The sequence below is a fragment of the Triticum aestivum genome, chromosome 3B (assembly GCF_018294505.1).
Source record: "Triticum aestivum cultivar Chinese Spring chromosome 3B, IWGSC CS RefSeq v2.1, whole genome shotgun sequence".
Classification (NCBI taxonomy): Eukaryota; Viridiplantae; Streptophyta; class Magnoliopsida; order Poales; family Poaceae; genus Triticum; species Triticum aestivum.
The window spans coordinates 568,319,826-568,340,561 of NC_057801.1; the positions used below are offsets into that span (position 1 = coordinate 568,319,826).

General features: G+C 44.9%; 1 protein-coding gene across 1 annotated transcript; it reads right to left on the reverse strand.

Annotated features, from left to right (window-relative positions):
* Window positions 1-15,668: 15,668 nt before the first annotated feature.
* Window positions 15,669-16,895, reverse strand: LOC123065750 (transcription factor BHLH148). Its single transcript, XM_044488971.1, has 3 exons — window positions 16,423-16,895; window positions 16,039-16,338; window positions 15,669-15,845 (listed from the first exon to the last, which is right to left on the reverse strand). Exons 1-3 carry the CDS (start codon window positions 16,819-16,821, stop codon window positions 15,705-15,707), a joined length of 840 nt encoding a protein of 279 aa, XP_044344906.1. The 5' UTR covers window positions 16,822-16,895; the 3' UTR covers window positions 15,669-15,704.
* Window positions 16,896-20,736: the final 3,841 nt, after the last annotated feature.

Consider the following 20,736-nt stretch of genomic DNA (forward strand, 5'->3'; position numbering starts at 1 on the left):
ATGTATAGCTTCTCCGTGCACGGAAAGCATTTGAGGAATCTAACAACTTGATCCAGATTGGGGTCAATAGATTGTAGTGGCAAGATCTTCACTGTGCGCATAGGCAGGCTCATGCTTGTGGGTATCATTTTTTGGATGACAACCGAACATAGATCCACAAAAAATTAGATACAATGTGATGTATAATAAGAGGGAGAAGAAGAAGAAGACGGTAGTACCTGAATGGGTATGGATCTAGTTACAAGTTCGGAGAATTCATCAGATGAATAGCCCAACACTGTCAATTTCGGTGCGTCAATGACCATGATTCTTATTGGACCTTCTTTATCAAGCATGGACAATCTCTCAAGGAAAGGCGTATTCTCAATGACCATGTCGTGAAACAACTCAATTGATCACATGTTGCGGCACCAGCAATGCACATAAATTGCATGGACATTCATCAAGGCGATGTGGAGGCTACTGAACCCATCCATCACCTGAAGACGAAGGAAATCGAGTGATGTACAGTTGAGGAGTAGGCGCTCCATATCCTCCTTCGAGATGCTGATGCCTAGGAGCTCGAGGTGCTTCAATTTAGGGAGATGAAGAGCAGGCTCGACATCAATATGGGGGGAAAACACACTCCATTGACCTAGCACAGCGTAGCGTGGGCGTGAGGTGAAGCGCGAACAACGGCAGCGAGTGGAGATGCCTAGCTTGAAAGCTCAACTCCTCTAGATGTTCTAGGGCCGGGGATTGGAACCACTCATGAAACTTGGGTTCGACCTTGTAGTTGGAACGGAACTTGCCTATGGCAAGGCGTCTGCGTGGACCAGGGTGCATGGCGAGGATGTGGGACAACGCGTCCAAGCGTTTGCGATCCCCGTGGCAGGGCTCACCATCATCAAAGAGAAGGCCCAAAATAAAATAAAAATGAGAGAACATAGAGAAGGGGCAATGTTACCATCCTTTTACCACACTTGTGCTTCAAAGTAGCACCATGATCTTCATGATAGAGAGTCTCTTATGTTGTCACTTTCATATACTAGTGTGAATTTTTCATTATAGAACTTGGCTTGTTGTTGGGGAACGTAGTAATTTCAAAAATTTCCTACGCACACGCAAGATCATGGTGACGCATAGCAACGAGAGGGGAGAGTGTGTCCACGTACCCTCGTAGACCGTAAGCGGAAGCATTATGACAATGCGGTTGATGTAGTCGTACCTCTTCACGATCCGACCGATCCAAGCACCGAACGTACGGCGCCTCCGAGTTCAGCACACGTTCAGCTCGATGACGATCCCCGGACTCCGATCCAGCAGGGTGTCGGGGATGAGTTCCGTCAGCACGACAGCGTGGTGACGATGATGATGTTCTACCGACGCAGGGCTTCGCCTAAGCACTTCAACGATACGACCGAGGTGGAATATGGTGAGGGGGGCACCGCACACGGCTAAGGAACAATCACGAAGATCAACTTGTCTGTGTTGGGGTGCCCCGTGCCCCCGTATATAAAGGAGGGAGGGGGGAGGTGCGGCCGGCCCCTAGGGGTGTGCCTGGAGGAGTCCTACTCCCACCGGGAGTAGGACTCCCCCCTCTTGCCTTGTAGGAGAAGGAAAGGGGGAGGGGAAAGAGGAAAGGGGGGCGCCGCCCCCCTTCCTTGTCCTATTCGGACTAGAGGGGGAGGGGGCGCACGGCCTGCCCTGGCCGGCCTTCCTCTTCTCCCTTAGGGCCCATGTAGGCCCATTAACCCCCGGGGCGTTCCGGTAACCCCACGGTACTCCGGAAAAATCCCGATTTCTCCCGGAACAATTCCGATATCCAAATATAGGCTTCCAATATATCAATCTTTATGTCTCGACCATTTCGAGACTCCTCGTCATGTCCGTGATCACATCCGGGACTCTGAACAACCTTCAGTACATCAAAACATATAAACTCATAATGAAACTGTCATCGTAACTTTAAGCGTGCGGACCCTACGGGTTCGAGAACTATGTAGACATGACCTAGAACTGTTTCCGGTCAATAACCAATAGCGGAACCTGGATGTTCATATTGGCTCCTACATATTCTACAAAAATCTTTATCGGTCAAACCGCATAACAACATACGTTGTTCCCTTTGTCATCGGTATGTTACTTGCCCGAGATTCGATCGTCGGTATCTCAATACCTAGTTCAATCTCGTTACCGGCAAGTCTCTTTACTCGTTATGTAATTGATCATTCCGTAACCAACTCATTGGTCACATTCCTTGCAAGGCTTATAGTGATGTGCATTACCGAGAGGACCCGAAGATACCTCTCCGACAATCGGAGTGACAAAACCTAATCTCGAAATACGCCAACTCAACATTTATCTTTGGAGACACCTGTAGAGCTCCTTTATAATCACCCAGTTACGTTGTGACGTTTGGTAGCACATAAAGTGTTCCTCCGGTAAACGGGAGTTGCATAATCTCATAGTTGTAGGAACTTTGTATAAGTCATGAAGAAAGCAATAGCAACATACTAAACGATCAAGTGCTAGGCTAACGGAATGGGTCAAGTCAAGTAGAGGCATACTAGTGACACTATGTTTGTCTATGTATTCACACATGTATTATGTTCCCGGTTAATACAATTCTAGCATGAATAATAAACATTTATCATGATATGAGGAAATAAAAAATAACTTTATTATTGCCTCTAGGGCATATTTCCTTCAGTCTCCCACTTGCACTAGAGTCAGTAATCTAGTTTACATCATTATGTGATTTAACACAAATATTCACATCTATATGTGATTAATACCCATAGTTCACATCGTCATGTGATCAACACCCAAAGGGTTTACTAGAGTCAATAATCTAGTTCACATCGCTATGTGATTAACACCCAAAGAGTACTAAGGTATGATCATGTTTTGCTCGTGAGAGAAGTTTAGTTAACGGGTCTGTCACATACAGAGCCATATGTATTTTTTGCAAATATTCTATGTCTTCAATACTCTGCACGGAGCTACTCTAGCTAATTGCTCCCACTTTCAATATGTATCCAGATTGAGACTTAGAGTCATCTGGATCAGTGTAAAAGTTTGCACCGATGTAACTTTTACGACGAACTCTTTTATCACCTCCATAATCGAGAAAACATCTCCTTAGTCCTCACTAAGGATATTCTTGACCACTGTCCAGTGTTCTACTATTAGATTAATTTTGTATTCCTTTGTCAAACTCAGAGAAAGGTATACAATAGGTCTAGTACACAACATAGCATACTTTATAGAACCTATGACTGAGGCATAGGGAATGACTTTTCATTCTCTTTCTATTTTCTGCCATGGTCGGGTCTTGAGTCTTACTCAACTTCACACCTTGCAACACAGGCAAGAACTCCTTCTTTGACTGTTCCACTTTGAACTACTTCAAAATCTTATCAAGGTATGTACTCATTGAAAAATCTTATCAAGCGCCCTGATCTATCTCTATAGATCTTGATGCTCAATGTGTAAGCAGCTTCACCGAGGTATTTGTTTGAAAAACTCCTTTCAAACACTTCTTTATGCTTTCCACAAAATTCTACATCATTTCCGATCAATTCACATATACTTATCAGAAAGGCTGTAGTGCTCCCACTCACTTTCTTGTAAATACATGCCTTTCCAAAAGTCTGCATAAAACCATATGCTTTGATCAACTCATAAAAGCGTATATTCCTACTCCGAGATGCTTGTACCAGTCCATTGATGGATCGCTGGAGCTTGCACATTTTGTTAGCACCTTTCGGATCGACAAAACCTTCTAGTTGCATCATATACAACTCTTTTTCCAGAAATCCATTCAGGAATGCAGTTTTTACATCCATTTGCCAGATTTCATAAAATGTGGCAATTGCTAACATGATTCGGACAGACTTAAGCATCGTTACGAGTGAGAAAATCTCATCGTATTCAACACCTTGAACTTGTCGAAAAACCTTTCACGACAAGTAGAGCTTTGTAGATAGTAACACTACTATCAACGTCTGTCTTCCTCTTGAAGATCCATTTATTTTCTATGGCTTGCCGATCATCGGGCAAGTCCACCAAAGTCCATACTTTGTTCTCATACATGGATCCCATCTCAGATTTCATGGCCTCAAACCATTTCGCGGAATCTGGGCTCATCATCGCTTCCTCATAGTTCGTAGGTTCATCATGGTCTAGTAACATGACTTCCAGAACAGGATTACCGTACCACTCTGGTGCGGATCTTACTCTGGAAGACCTACGAGGTTCGGTAGCAACTTGATCTGAAGCTTCATGATCATCATCATTAGCTTCCTCACTAATTGGTGTAGAAATCACAGGAACTGATTTCTGTGATGAACTACTTTCCAATAAGGGAGCAGGTACAGTTACCTCATCAAGTTCTACTTTCCTCCCACTCACTTCTTTCGAGAGAAACTCCTTCTCTAGAAAGGATCCATTCTTAGCAACAAAGATTTTGCCTTCGGATCTGTGATAGAAGGTGTACCCAACAGTTTCCTTTGGGTATTCTATGAAGACGCACTTCTATGATATGGGTTTGAGCTTATCAGGTTGAAACTCTTTCACATAAGCATCGCAACCCAAAACTTTAAGAAACGACAACTTTGGTTTCTCACCAAACCACAGTTCATAAGGCATCGTCTCAACGGATTTTGATGGTGCCCTATTTAAATGTGAATGCAGCTATCTCTAATGCATAACCCCAAAATGATATTGATAAATCGGTAAGAGACATCATTGATCGCACAATATCCAATAAAGTGCGGTTACGACGTTCGGACACACCATAACGCTATAGTGTTCTAGGTGGTGTGAACTGTGAATCTATTCCACATTGTTTTAATTGAAGACCAAACTCATAACTCAAATATTTGTCTCCGCGATCAAATCGCAGAAACTTTATTTTCCTGTTACGATGATTCTCCACTTCACTCTGAAATTGTTTGAACTTTTCAAATGTTTCAGACTTGTGCTTCATTAAGTAGATATACTCATATCTGCTCAAATCATCTTGTGAAGGTCAGAAAATAACGATACCCGCCACGAGCATCAATACTCATTGGACTGCATACATCGGTATGTATTCTTTCCAACAAATCAGTAGCTCGTTCCTTTGTTCCGAATAACGGAGTTTTAGTCATCTTTCCCAAAAGGCACGGTTCGCAAGCATCAAATGATTCATAATCAAGTGATTCCAAAAACCCATCAACATGGAGTTTCTTCATGCACTTTACACCGATATGACCCAAACGGCAGTGCCACAAATAAGTTGCACTATCATTATTAACTTTGCATCTTTTGGCATCAATATTATGAATATGTGTATCACTACGATCGAGATCCAACAAACTATTTCATTGGGTGTATGACCATCGAAGGTTTTATTCATGTAAACAAAACAACAATTATTCTTTGATTTTAAATGAATAACCGTATCGTAATAAACATGATCAAATCATATTCATGCTCAACGCAAACGCCAAATAACATTTATTTAGGTTTAACACTAATCCCGAAAGTATAGAGAGTGTGCGATGATGATCATATCAATCTTGGAACCACTTCCAACACACATCGTCACTTCACCCTCAACTAGTCTCTGTTTATTCTGTAACTCCTGTTTCGAGTTACTAATTTTTAGCAACCGAACAAGTATCAAATACTCAGGGGCTACTATAAACACTAGTAAGGTACACATCAATAACCTGTATATCAAATATACCATTGTTCACTTTGCCATCCTTCTTATCTACCAAATATCCAGGGCATCTTCGCTTCCAGTGACCATTTCCTTTGCAGTGTAAGCACTTAGTTTCAGGCTTTGGTCCAGCTTTGGGCTTCTTCGCGGGAGTGACAACTTGCTTGTCATTCTACTTGAAGTTCCCTTTCTTTCCCTTTGCCCTTTTCTTGAAACTAGTGGTCTTGTCAATCATCAACACTTGATGCTCTTTCTTGATTTCTACCTTCATCGATTTCAGCATCACGAAGAGCTCGGGAATCGTTTTCGTCATCCCTTGCATTATAGTTCATCACGAAGTTCCAGTAACTTGGTGATGGTGACTAGAGAACTCTGCCAATCACTATCTTATCTGGAAGATTAACTCCCACTTGATTCAAGCGATTGTAGTACTCAGACAATCTAAGTACTTGCTCACTAGTTGAGCAATTCTCCTCCATCTTTTAGGCGAAGTATTTGTCAAAGGTCTCATACCTCTTGACACGGGCATGAGTCTGAAGTACCAATTTCATCTCATGGAACATCTCATATGTTCTGTGACGTTTCAAAAACGTTTTTGTAGTCCCGGTTCTAAGCCATAAAGCATGGTGCACAAAACTATCAAGTAGTCATCATATTGAGCTAGCCAAACGTTCATAACATCTGCATCTGCTCCTGTAATAGGTTTGTCACCTAGCGGTGCATCACGGACATAATTCTTCTGTGCAGCAATGAGGATAAACCTCAGATCATGGACCAAGTCCGTATCATTGCTACTAAATCTTTCAACTTAGTTTTCTCTAGGAACACATATAAAAAACTTAGGGAAGCAAAAACATAGGGAAGCAACAACGAGAGCTATTGATCTACAACATAATTTGCAAAATACTACCAGGACTAAGTTCATGATAAATTAAAGTTCAATTAATCATATTACTTTAAGAACTCTCACTTAGACATATATCTCTCTAGTCATCTAAGTGATCACGTGATCCAAATCAACTAAACCATGTCCGATCATCATGTGAGATGGAGTAGTTTTCAATGGTGAACATCACTATGTTGATCATATCTACTATATGATTCACGCTCGACCTTTCGGTCTCTGTGTTCCGAGGCCATATCTGTATATGCTAGAATCATCAAGTTTAACCTGAGTATTTCGCGTGTGCAACTGTTTTGCACCCGTTGTATTTGAACATAGAGCCTATCACACCCGATCATCACATGGTATCTCAGCACGAAGAACTTTCACAACGGTGCATACTCAGGGAGAACACTTCTTGAAAATTTAGTGAGAGATCATCTTAAAATGCTACCGTCAATCAAAGCAAGATAAGATGCATAAAGGATAAGCATCACATGCAATCAATATAAGTGATATGATATGGCCATCATCATCATGTGCTTGTGATCTCCATCTTTGAAGCACCGTCGTGATCACCATCATCACCGGCGCGACACCTTGATCTTCATCGTAGCATCGTTGTCGTTACGCCATCTCTTGCTTCTACGACTATCGCTACCGCTTAGTGATAAAGTAAAGCAATTACAGGGCGTTTGCATTTCATACAATAAAGCGACAACCATATGGCTCCTGCCAGTTGCCGATAACTTCGGTTACAAAACATGATCATCTCATACAATAAAATATAGCATCACGTTTTGACCATATCACATCACAACATGCCCTGCAAAAACAAGTTAGACGTCCTCTACTTTGTTGTTGCAAATTTTACGTGGCTGCTACAGGCTGAGCAAGAACCGTTCTTACCTACGCATCAAAACCACAACGATAGTTCGTCAAGTTAGTGCTGTTTTAACCTTCGCAAGGACCGGGCATAGCCACACTCGGTTCAACTAAAGTTGGAGAAACAGACACCCGCTAGTCACCTGTGTGCGAAGCACGGCGGTAAAACCAATCTCGCGTAAGCGTACGCGTAATGTCGGTCCGGGCCGCTTCATCCAACAATACCGCTGAACCAAAGTATGACATGCTGGTAAGCAGTATGACTTGTATCGCCCACAACTCACTTGTGTTCTACTCGTGCATATAACATCAACGCATAAAACCTAGGTTCGGATGCCACTGTTGGGGAACGTAGTAATTTCAAAATTTTCCTACGCACACGCAAGATCATGGTGATGCATAGCAACAAGAGGGGAGAGTGTGTCCACGTACCCTCGTAGACCGTAAGCGGAAGCGTTATGACAACGAGGTTGATGTAGTCGTACGTCTTCACGATCCGACCGATCCAAGCACCAAACGTACGGCGCCTCCGAGTTCAGCACACGTTCAGCTCGTTGACGATCCCCGGACTCCGATCCAGCAGGGTGTCGGGGATAAGTTCCGTAAGCACGAGGGTGTGATGACGATGATGATATTCTACCGACGCAGGGCTTCGCCTAAGCACTGCAACAATACGACCGAGGTGGAATATGGTGGAGGGGGGCACCGCACACGGCTAAGGAATGATCACGAAGATCAACTTGTCTGTGTTGGGGTGCCGCCCTGCCCCCGTATATAAAGGAGGGAGGGGGGAGGTGCGGCCGGCCCCTAGGGGTGCGCCTGGAGGAGTCCGACTCCCACCGGGTGTAGGACTCCCCCCTCTTGCCTTGTAGGAGAAGGAAATGGGGGAGGGGAAAGAGGAAAGGGGGGCGCCGCCCCCCCTTCCTTGTCCTATTCGGACTAGAGGGGGAGGGGGCACGCGGCCTGCCCTGGCCGGCCTTCCTCTTCTCCCTTAGGGCCCATGTAGGCCCATTAACCCCCGGGGGGTTCCGATAACCCCCCGGTACTCCGGAAAAATCCCAATTTCTCCCGGAACAATTCCGATATCCAAATATAGGCTTCCAATATATCAATCTTTATGTCTCGACCATTTAGAGACTCCTCGTCATGTCCGTGATCACATCCGGCACTCCGAACAACCTTCGGTACATCAAAACATATAAACTCATAATGAAACTGTCATCGTAACTTTAAGCGTGCGGACCCTACGGGTTCGAGAACTATGTAGAAATGACCTAGAACTGTTTCCGGTCAATAACCAATAGCGGAACTTGGATGCTCATATTGGCTCCTACATATTCTACGAAGATCTTTATCGGTCAAACCGCATAACAACATATGTTGTTCCCTTTGTTATCGGTATGTTACTTGCCCGAGATTCGATCGTCGGTATCTCAATATCTAGTTCAATCTCGTTACCGGCAAGTCTCTTTACTCGTTACGTAATGCATCATTCCATAACCAACTCATTGGTCACATTGCTTGCAAGGCTTATAGTGATGTGCATTACCGAGAGGGCCTAGAGATACCTCTCCGACAATCGGAGTGACAAAACCTAATCTCGAAATACGCCAACTCAACATTTATCTTTGGAGACACCTGTAGAGCTCCTTTATAATCACCCAGTTATGTTGTGACGTTTGGTAGCACACAAAGTGTTCCTCCGGTAAACGGGAGTTGCATAATCTCATAGTTGTAGGAACTTTTGTATAAGTCATGAAGAAAGCAATAGCAACATACTAAACGATCAAGTGCTAGGCTAACGGAATGGGTCAAGTCAATCACATCATTCTCCTAATGATGTGATCTCTTTAATCAAATGACAACACATGTCTATGGTTAGAAAACATAACCATCTTTGATTAATGAGCTAGTCAAGTAGAGGCATACTAGTGACATTAAGTTTGTCTATGTATTCACACATGTATCATGTTTCTGGTTAATACAATTCTAGCATGAATAATAAACATTTATCATGATATGAGGAAATGAATAATAACTTTATTATTGCCTCTAGGGCATATTTCCTTCACTTGTATATTCCAATGATGGGCTTTCTCAAATTGCCCTAGGTCTTCGTGAGCAAGAAAGTTGGATGCACATCCACTTAATTTCTTTTTGAACTAATATTAGCATAATAGACCGGTTGTATATATAATGAACAAATAGTATGATAATATACGCACAAAAGAGCTGATAGTTCACATACAAAACGTTGTAGTAAACTTTTCTTTACCTGTGATTTTTTTATTAAAAAACATGCCCCAATAACTTCTATGTAAATAGAATGATAATGCCCCAATAACTTTTCTTTACCCGCGATTTTTTATTAAAAAACATGCCCCAATAACTTCTATGTAAATAGAATGATAATACATGCACATCAGAGCTGATAACTCACATACAAACGTCGCGGTAACTATTGACCCGAGAAAAAAAGTATTTGGAAAACATACATCCGGTATCTTATGTGTAAATAGCATGATAATATACACATACGAGATCTGATAACTTATGTACAAACATCAAGAAAGTTTAATGACCAACGCAAAAAAGTTGTTAAAACAACATACCAGATAACTTCTATGCAAATTGCACGGTAATATACACAGAGCAAAGCCGATAACTCACTACAAACACCAGGTAACTTTTAACCACGAGATAAAAGTTTACTAAAAAACATACTCCGGTACTTCTATGAAAACAACATGATAATATATGCATGACAGGGTTGATAACTTACTTAGCCTAGACGCGATAACTTTTTCACCCCTGAAAAAAAGTTGTTGAAAAACACCTTGTGTCAATATCATGGTAATATATGCCCACCAGAGCTAATAACCTACTTTCTCCGTCTGAGAATAAGTGTACATCTAACTTTTGTTCTAAGTCAAAGTTTTAAATTTTTTACCAATTTATAGAAAATAGTAGTAACATATACTCCCTGCATTTTTATATACTACGCATATTAGTTTTGGTCAAAGTCAAGCTTTACAAACTTTGACAAAATTTATATACAAAAATTATTAACATATGTAATAACAAATCAATACCATTAGATTCATTGTTGAATGTACTTCCACATCATATAGATTTGTTATGCTAAATATTTATATTCTTTTCTATAAATTTGGTCAAACTTTACAAAGTTTGACTTCAGTCAACTCTAATATGCGGAGTAAATAAAAACAGAGGGAGTATGATATCAAATTGATATATTCTCATAGTACATTTCAAAAGGAATCTAGTGATACTAATTTGGTGCCATAAGTGATTTTACTTTTTTCTAGAAAGGTGGTCAAAGTTTTAAACATTGACTTAAGACAAAAGCTAGATGTACACTTATTCACGGACGAAGAGAGTACTTTGCCCTGGCGTGGTAACTGCTTTGACCAGGGAAATTATTTTGTTCAAAAACACCCCCTCCCCGTTATTATGGTAATATATACACAACAGATCTATAACTTAGTTTCCTTAGACATGGTAACTTTTTGACATAAAAAAAATCTTCGGAACATACCAAAATGGGATCTAGTTTTGAAGGCACCATCGTTTTGATCTACAAAACATTTTGGATTTTATGAAAAGGGGGAATTTTGGTCAACATTAAAAAAAAATTGTCCTCTATTGTATTCATGCATGTGCACGCGAGGAGAAAATTGTCAGAACCATTTTTTATACCTCGATAATATCTGTGTAAACAACATGATAAATTATGCTTCGCACACATGATAACTTATGTAGGAGAGGTGTGATAACTTTTAACCCAAAAAAAGGTCGTCAGAACATATCAACAAGGGATCTAGTTTCGAAGATCTTGTTGCAATGATTTTTTATGTGACAGCAATTTTTTAATCGGAGCTATGGTTTGTGATACAAAACATTTTAAAGTTTGAATTTCAAAGGAATCTTTGATGACATCAACAGTTTTGCTGTTATATATTTACCTCCAACTAGCCTCCCTCAAAAAATTTCCTTCCCTCCAGAAAGTTTGAAAGGCCCGCTCGATTAACTCCCACCTCCTCCATAAATACAGGCTATCCTTCATTATAAGTGTGACTGCACCTCCTTCCAACAAACAAAGCACCTCCTCGTCTCTCTCTCTTCTAACCTAGTTCCCCTCCCCCCCCCCCCCCCCCCCCCCCCCGCGCTGGTTGCTCTAGCTCCGCCGCAACTAATCGTTTGGTCCAATCGCGACTCACGCCATGACCGACGGCATTAAGATGGACCCCATCTGCTCTGAAGGTCAAAGTACTCCAATAGCTCACCTTAGATGACGAGGTCACACCCCCTATCCCACATAAAATTTGCACATCTGTCTAGATCTACGCATCTAGTTTCTTGTTGAGTCGGAGATGCAATCTAAATTGTGTTACTTGTACTAGTACTAAATTTTAGGGTTCGTATCCGAGTCAAGACTGCGGGTCATTCTACCTAGGGTGCTAGTATGTATACAATTTTCTAGTATGGGTATGATGTTGTAATAAAATGCAAGGTCATAATATCTAATCTATTCGCTAATTACTCCTTTTACTTTATTAATGAGCTTCTTGTTTGTCCAAACTTTTTTCCATGGAAATTGTTTCTCCAAACTTTGATACTATCTTGTTCAGGTTCAATGATTATGCCCTTTCGTATTGCTTTTCCTCTGGAGTGAATTTTGTTGAGCAACTAAATACATGTTTAATTTTCTTAATTGTTGTCGGCAGCTGATAAAAGCTCATCAACGGGATTGGAGCTAAATCAAGCAGTCCCGAACCAGGATAATGGGTCTCAAACCGAAGAAGTGATGAACTGTGAGGACAATGATAATGAACCAACGGTTGAGCAGTTGGCGTATGTTGCAAATATGATTAGATGTCTAAGAAAGCGGGAAGGAAAACTCTTCAACCCTGGCAACAATATGACGATATTGTTTGACATTCAAAAAGGTACTACTAAATGTAGATTATAATCTTATATGTTGAATTACATCTTAGCAGGCATTTTCCTGTATCACTAAGGAAGGAGAGATGACTTTTACACGAAGCTCAGGCACGTCCAAGAGAAAGCAAGATGAACCGATTAGTCAGTGTACTTTTTACCCTATAAACACTTATTTTAAAAGGATATTTAATATAGTGTTTTTGTTTCCTTTACCACTGCATATTGCGCAAATGCGTTAATATTTTGGAATTGTGCAATACCTAAATATTAAAGTAGATTGATAACCTTGATCTATGATTTCTGTAGGGACAGTTGGATTTCACATATACTGAATTGAATGCATGTCCAGGAGGCTAGCATGAAGAAGTTAGACCTATGAAGATGCAGCATAAACAACCTAAACAGTAAAGAATGCTTTGGCAGAGGAACATGAGCCTATTGTTGTGAACGAGGCCCTGGCAGATCAACATGAAGAGACTGAAGGTATCATGGGGTGCGTAAAATATCAGCATGAAGAGGCTGAACCTACCAAGGAGGCCTAGGCGGAGTTTCATGAGGAGGCAGGAACTGGCACGGAGGTTGTGGCCGATCAATATGAAGAGCCGGAAGCTGGCATGGAGGCCCTGCCAGAGCAATATGGAGACCTTGAAGTTGTCAAGAAGGCCCTAGCAAAGCAGTAGGAAGAACTTGAAGCTATCAAGACGGCCCTTGCAGAACAGCAACAAGAACTTGAACCTGTCAAGAAGGCCCCGCCAGTGCACAAGGATGAACTTGAAGATTTCGAACTGGCCCTGGTAGACTACAATGAAGAAGTTGTAATGCCCTATTAGACTAAGTAAAGTTGTCATCAAGACAATTCGAGAGCAGCAGGTTGCAGTTGAAACTGACAAGTGTCATATTTTCTTTTGTGATACTTTGTCCAATGGTGCAATACTTTGTCCCATAGAGCAAGTAGTGAAATTTGTTCCATTTTGGCAGCAAATTTAAATATAAAACAAATTGTCGAAGTCTACAAACTGTGACAGATATGGATACCATCACTAGCGTATGGAGCCACATGTAAGCAACCACGTCGCCCACCTCCAGTCCCATATGTAAGCAACCACGTCAGCAATTTATGGGCCCATAAGTCAGCGGTGTTGACTTGTCAAAACTGACGCCCGACTTATTACTGACGGGCACCATCGGTGATAAAACCTCAGCAGGGCCCAGCTGTAAGGTGCCACGTCCGTAGATTATGGGCCCGTATGTCAGAAACGTTGACTGGTCAAACATGGATGTTCGATGGTTAGTGTTGGATGTATCGTCCCCGAAAACTACGATAAGGGACGATTATTAGTATACAATGACAGTTCTAATGACATTTTTTTCCCGTCGCAAAAGATAGGTTCTGCGAAGTTTCTGGGTTCGTCACCTAAGATACGATCTTATGAGACCAAAAAAGCGGTATCGTCAAGATTTTATTTTCCATGACGGCGCCTTGGTGATGATGGGGGCGATGGCCAGAAAATGCCACGAGGGCATTTTCGGTGACGAAAAAGGGTTATACATGACACAAGTTAAACATCGCAAAATAGAGCAAATGCCCAGGCCACCTCGAGTCAGCTTGGAGCACAATATAAATGTAGCTAGCTACAACGATTGCTATAGTCAACACATGAATTGGGCCTCACGCCCCAGGCCGCAGGCTAGGGCTACCTAGGGTATGTCTTTGTCATTGCTCTGAGTGTCTCTCTTGTAATTGCTCTCATGTTGCTATGTCTTTTAAGCAAGTGATCGCCCTAAGGTTGCCTTAGTGTTCCTTATATTGGAAGAACACGAGCCAACCACATACGTAAGAACAAAGGCCTAGGCAACAAAGGTAGAAAGAAACAAAAAGACTCCAACCAACCAATATAGAGAAATAAAAACAATATAAAAAAACTGTGAGACATTGCCCATAATAAAGAGACATACGACACCGCTCGCCAATGCAAGAACTATAGCATCTGCGCACCATCGCAATAGGCATAACCCCCCAAAATTCCATCAAATCAAAGCGAAAACACATAGCTCAGAGACCATGGACCAAACATCGCATTTCAAGAGTTAGGATGACATGACCTCTACTCGTGGCCTAACTCCAAACTGAAACTAAAAGAAGGATCACACAAAGGTGAAAACAAAGGATGGTTGATGAACTATTCTAAATGCAGTCACACGGCATGAAGTAGTTCAATACACATATTGATTGGACTCGTAACTTATTCTGGTGGCCTTGGTGATGTGGACCCCAACCTTGGGCTCCATGATGTCGAAACTAAACGTTCTTCTTCCCCTCCTTCATACTACCACGTCCGGAAATACTTGTCGGAGAAATATATAAAAATGGATATATTAAGAACTAAAATACGTCTAGATACATCCATTCATCCGACAAGTATTTTTGGATGGAGGGAGTATTTGGTAGGCTGGACTATAGGAAGTTCCTCAACTCATCTGTCATGGTACCTACACCACCAAAATTATCACCGACGAGGCCACAAGATCATTTATTTGTCGTGGCAGAGTTACACTGGTTCAAAGGGTCGACGGTGAATGAAAGGTGGTGAACCTGGCGAGCTTAAAGGCTTCGTTGAAACAATTGATGTCCAACGCGGAGGAGTGGATTATTTCCACACTCTACCCAATCTCGTTGATGCAAGGCGTGGAAGTGCGCAGACTCGAAGAGAAGTTATAACACCATCTTGCGGCTTGCTACGTCGCTGACGGCTGAGGAGTTTGGGACGGGAAGTTGCACCAGGGGTGCAGCGACATAACTGTCGAATGAACCAAAACCGAGCCAAATTCTCGGTGCAAAAAACAATGAAGTTACTCCATTTTTTCTGAGGGGTCGGTTACTCCATTGTTTCTGGCTGAGGATTTGACTCTTGATTTGTTCCTCCCAGAAAATATCGGTTCTAACCGAAACCGAGCCAAATTCTCGATGCAGAAAACAATACGTTTTGCATTTGTGGGGTACCTGACCAGTCATCACATATACTACTCCGAACCGTCTTTCTTTATTACTTGAAGAACCGAACCGATCGGTTCAAGTTAGGCCGAGCGCCCCGTCTGGTCAAATCTCATGCAATGACCAAAAAAAGGTCTCATGCATTGACCAAAGGGATCCATCAAGACCATGGTCGAGTTAAAATCATGAGGCAAAATCTTAAATTGTACACCTCTATTGATTGTGAGGGCTTCACATCATAGGGCATATAGTGAATTAAAGGATGATGATATTTCTTAGTACACCTCTCAACTCATCAGTTCACCACTTACAACTTGACAACTAAAGTTGGAGGTACGCTTCATTGGATCCTGCGAGCGGCAGGATTTGATTTCCTCAAGGTCCATCAAGGCATTTGTTATTCGCATGTCTGCCTCAAACGAAGATACCTACACGCACGACATACACGGAGTATAATTAATTTCGCATGATACTGAATGAAACCACGTTGACTCATTCTGACCGAGGAAGCAGTCAACCTGCGACTATATTATACTAGTCCGTTAACGTTGCTTTCGGGCACTGATGGAGAGCAATTCGTCGAAAGAACTAAAGTTGGATTACGCTTTCCGGCGCACGTACCTTGGACTCCACCGCGACCGCGACGTCCATGCACATGGCGCCGTCACAGCACCACGACCGGATCGCCGTCACCCGCAGCTCCTCCATGGCTTTGAGCCGCCGGAGCACCGCCTCAAGCACGCCAGCCATAGAAGAATACCCGCCCTCGCCGCGCACCTTGACCACCACGCCGCCGCCGGACGCGCCGTCTGATTCTGACGATCTCACCAGCTCTGCATTCCGCGCGTCAAGCCGGCCCTTCCTCCCCTCCAGCTCCCTGATGTAGTCGACCGCCGCGGCGAGGACGCAGTTCTTGGCACCCTGCGTGCGTACGCGCAGAAGAGAAATCCTCGTGTCACTTGCATTTGCAGTTCAACGACCGGTTGATGTGATCAACGTACGTACGTTTGATGCCCGTCCCGGGGGCAGGAGGGCGTGGATGTCGGCGTAGCCCTGGCTGAGGCGCTCCCGCCGCAGCCGCTCCCGCGTGATGTGCCGGAACGCCGAGCTGCGCGGCACCTGCGGCTCGATCGGCTCATTCGAAGATGTCCCCTGGGGAGATGACTCAAGGCCATTCATGCGCCTCAAGTACTCGTCCATGCTCCGGTGGACGTTGGCTCTGCCCCGCGCGCGCTGCCGCCGGCCCGGGGACACGAGCAACGACGACGTCGCCGTACTACGCCGCTGGTACGGCGCGAAGGCGCTGCCCTGGTGCACCACCGCGGGCGGGGGCGAGAGGAGGCCCATCAGGCCCATCAGGCCGTCGTCGTCGTCCCGGTCGACGGAGAAGAACCACTCATTCATGGCTCAAGGACCAAGTTCTCGTCGGTGGCCTCTGGGTGCTCTGAGTGCCGAGGCTATGCTTGCACGCATGCCGCTGTTGCCGCTGTTGGTGGTGCCGCGATCGCGCGCGTGTCTGCGCTTATATACGCGCGCGTCCAGGAGAGGCGGCACGACAGAAAAAAGACCGAGCAGGAGAACAAGAGAAGAAAGGTCGTCACGCCCGCGGGTGGTTTGATTTGACCGGGCACACTGTTTGAAGGCTGGCTGGCTCAAAAGTGAAAGCAGAAGCAGCATGGCTTCTCACTGCAGCACTGCATCTGCATGGTGTGTACGGTGTACCTGTTTTCCATTTAGAAAGACGGCCCGTACAGTACCCGCGCGTAGTCTGTATGCCATACACGGGTGTCCTCTGCCCCGAGGCAAAATCGGAAAGAACACATCGATCGGTCAGATAGAGGATTGAAAACTTCTACTTGGCCCTCCTTGTTTCGGCGTGCGGTGTATACGCACGATGCGTGCGTTGATTGCTGGCCGTAATGCGGTTCTGGGAGAGATGATCTGTATCCCGGAAGCTGCAGCCAGCACAGAACAGCGAGATGGTTTAGAGCATCTCCAACAGCAGTCACGCGACGCGTTAAAAAAGTTTGACAACATTGGAATCGTGAGTTTTTGCGCGTCTCGGATCACTGGCTACAGCGGCCGCTGCAAAATATAGTGCACGCGGGCCGCTGCAAAAATTGCAAGTGCGCTCAGCACAAACAACATATGCAATTCAAACAAAATCAAGGAGATCAAACACAAACAAAGGAAGGCGAGCTTCGCCCCGCTGCCTCCCGGGTCGCTCTCGCGACTCCGGAGGCCCCTGCCGCCGCCAACAAGAGGGCGCAACCGTGCCGCCCAATCCTTTCTCGCCGTCTCCGGAGGAAGCCTAAGGGCAAAGCCCAGCGGCTGACGGCGGCGGCGAGGACGCATGCAGCCCGCGGCTGCGACCACCCTTCCCGCTCCATCTCCACTTGCTAGATCCAGATCCATCTCCGAGCGTGCTCCGGGGCCTGCTGCGCGCCGTCGCTCCTCCACACCTGCGCCGCCATCCTCCGCGTCGACCCTCCTCTGCTGGCGCTAGGTGAGCGGGCGGCCTGGCCCCTGCCGCCGGCGGCGCCCGCCGCTGCGTTTTGGCCTCCTGGCCGTTCGTTTCGGCTGGCCGGCGACGGATCCGGCGGTTCCGGGCGCGGATCCGGCTCTCCCTCGGCTCACAGCTCGATCCGGCGCCGGCGTCCCCTCCCCTCTACATCGACAACCCGTCCTGCGCCTCCACCCCGCTCGCCTTCCCCGTCCCCGCCCCCTGCGCGCCCGTCACGGGCGGGCTGCGGCTGGTCCGGTCGATCCAGCGTCGGACCCCTCCTCGCCTCCGCCTCCGCCGGTCCCTGCCGGGAAGAACCTCCACTCGGGTGCCCCCACCCTCTGTCCACCTCCGACGCCGCCCCACCTCGTCTCCACCCTCCTCACAGGCGGCCTGCTCCACTCGTCCTTCCTCGGTTCACCATCCGCCTCACATGTCCGTCTCGGTCATGTCCTCTGTCGCCCTTCGACTCCACTTGGATGGCGGCCCACCATGGACGGATGTGCTACGGGAGAAATCCCCGCTGACCTTGTCAGCTGACCACAGCGGTGCTACTCCAGCGTCGCTTACCCTCTTGGGGGCGTGGCTCATGTGCCACTCCTGTCTCTCGGTCCGGACTCGCAGCTCTCGGCTCTGCCCTCTGGGAATTTAATCGATTATGCTCCAGGCGAAAGCTCTGTGATGGCGTCATCCTCGGATGTCGTCCACCTTCTTGAAGGCGTCACTAGGGAGCTCCTTGCCGCCATTCATCATCCGTTGCCCTTGGGGGTTGGTCATCCTCTGCTCTGCTAGCTCAAGACCCTCTCATGCCTGTCGTCTGTTTTGGTGAGCTTCGTGCTCTTCGTGCTATCTCGGTTCATCTTTGCTCAACAACAACGCAACGATGCCTCCCCACCTTGCTAATCATGTCGGCTTGCTGTGGCGGAGTTTCCAGTTGAGGTTCGTGATGGGTCACTCGTTGATTGGTGCTGCTCCTCTGTTGTGCCAAGGGGTTGGTATGCACGCCTGTGTGGTGCGTTAGGATAGTTGTTTAGTGTTGGTATTGTGTTTCCTCGATGACACACCACTTCCACTCGACTTTTATGGTGGTGGTCTCTTGGCTTGCTGGCTAGGTAGTGCCTTCTTCGGGGCGTCCATATGCTCTCACCCTGTTTAATCTTTCCCCCCTGTGTGGTTTTTCGGCCCGGTTTCCCTTATAAACGGGGTCAATCTGTTAAGGTTTTCGATCCGGTTTTCCTTATAAACTGGATCAAACACTTGGCATTTTGGCCACTTTGAGCAATATATTCAGGTGGGGAATCTCCCCCCCCCCCCGGTGACCGTCCAAAAAATAACACAAACAAAATAAATCAACAATAAATAGTACAATTTTATTATTACAACTCAAACAAATAATCTATCTTGCAACACAATAAATAGTTCAACAATGCAACATCAAACATACAAATCATGATGCTCTTTGTCGGTCATTCCATGCCCACCACTCCTTGATGAGATCCTTCTAAAGATTATCATGCGTTCGGCACGTCGAATGGCAATGATAGGAGGCAACAAATCAAGCCACCCTCGCAGCCCTCCGCCGCACTCGCACGGGATGTCCCAAGAGCTCATACTAAGAGTAGTCTAAATCTTGGCCATGCTCATTCTCGATGATCTTGTTGTGCATGATCACACAAGCGTGCATGATGTACCAAAGCATCTTTTGATCCCAAAATCTAGCCTATCCTCTCAGGCCTTATACAATGCTAGATGCTTAGGGAGGTGCTTAGAAAAAATAAACCGGGTTTTTCTAAAGCACTGGTGCCTATTTCTATAGAAGAGACGACAAATTAAGCGTCTACCCTGTACAAATTAGCATCAGTGCTTAAGGAAAGCCTGGTTTATTTCTCCAAACACCTTTCCTAAGCACCTTGCATTGCACAGGGCCTCACAATGGCAAATTGAGCTTGGAGAATCCCAAAAGCTCTCTTCACATGTTTCCTAGCCGTCGCCTGACCATTGTGGAAATCAAGATTTTTCTTACCTTCCAGTTTTTTGAGTGGCTTCATAAATGTTTGTCACTTTGGGTAGATGCCATCCGCAAGATAGTAGACATAGTTGTATGTATGACCATTTGCTACAAACTGCACTGGTGGCAGTTTACCATTTGCAATCTTATTCATGAGTGGTGACCGATTAACAATGTTGATGTCATTCAAAGATCCAGGCATTCCAAAAAAGCACGCCAAATCCAAGTCTCTTGATCGGCCATCGCTTCAAGGATTATAGTGAAACCCTTTTTTAGCCGTGGAATTGCCCATGCTATGCCTTAGGCCAGTTCTTCCAACTCCAATGCATGCAATCTATTGAGCCAAGCATACCTGGGAACCCGCGAGCTTTGTTCATCTCCAAAAGCCTTGCGGCGTCTTCAGCATTGGGAGATCTCAAATACTCCGGGCCAAACAGTTGGACAACTCCGACTGCGAAGCGCTTGACACACATGATGGCTTGATTCTCACCCATGGCCAACTAGATCAGCCAGAATACCGTATGCCAACATACGCAAAGCGGTTGTCACCTTTCGAAAGGTGCTATGCTTGTGTGTAACATCCCAATTTTCAATTTGGATGTTATACATAGATCATCATATGCATATCATATTTATTCTTGCTTTTGGTTGAGATCCTAGAAATCTTAAGCAACTCAAGGACCCAAGGAAAGAGTTGGGGGTTTCACAAAGTTCATATTTGAATTTATTTCAAATTTGAGGGAAGGATCAATTTGATTTTATTTATTTTCTCCAATTATTTCCAATAATAGAAATATATGAGAGAAGA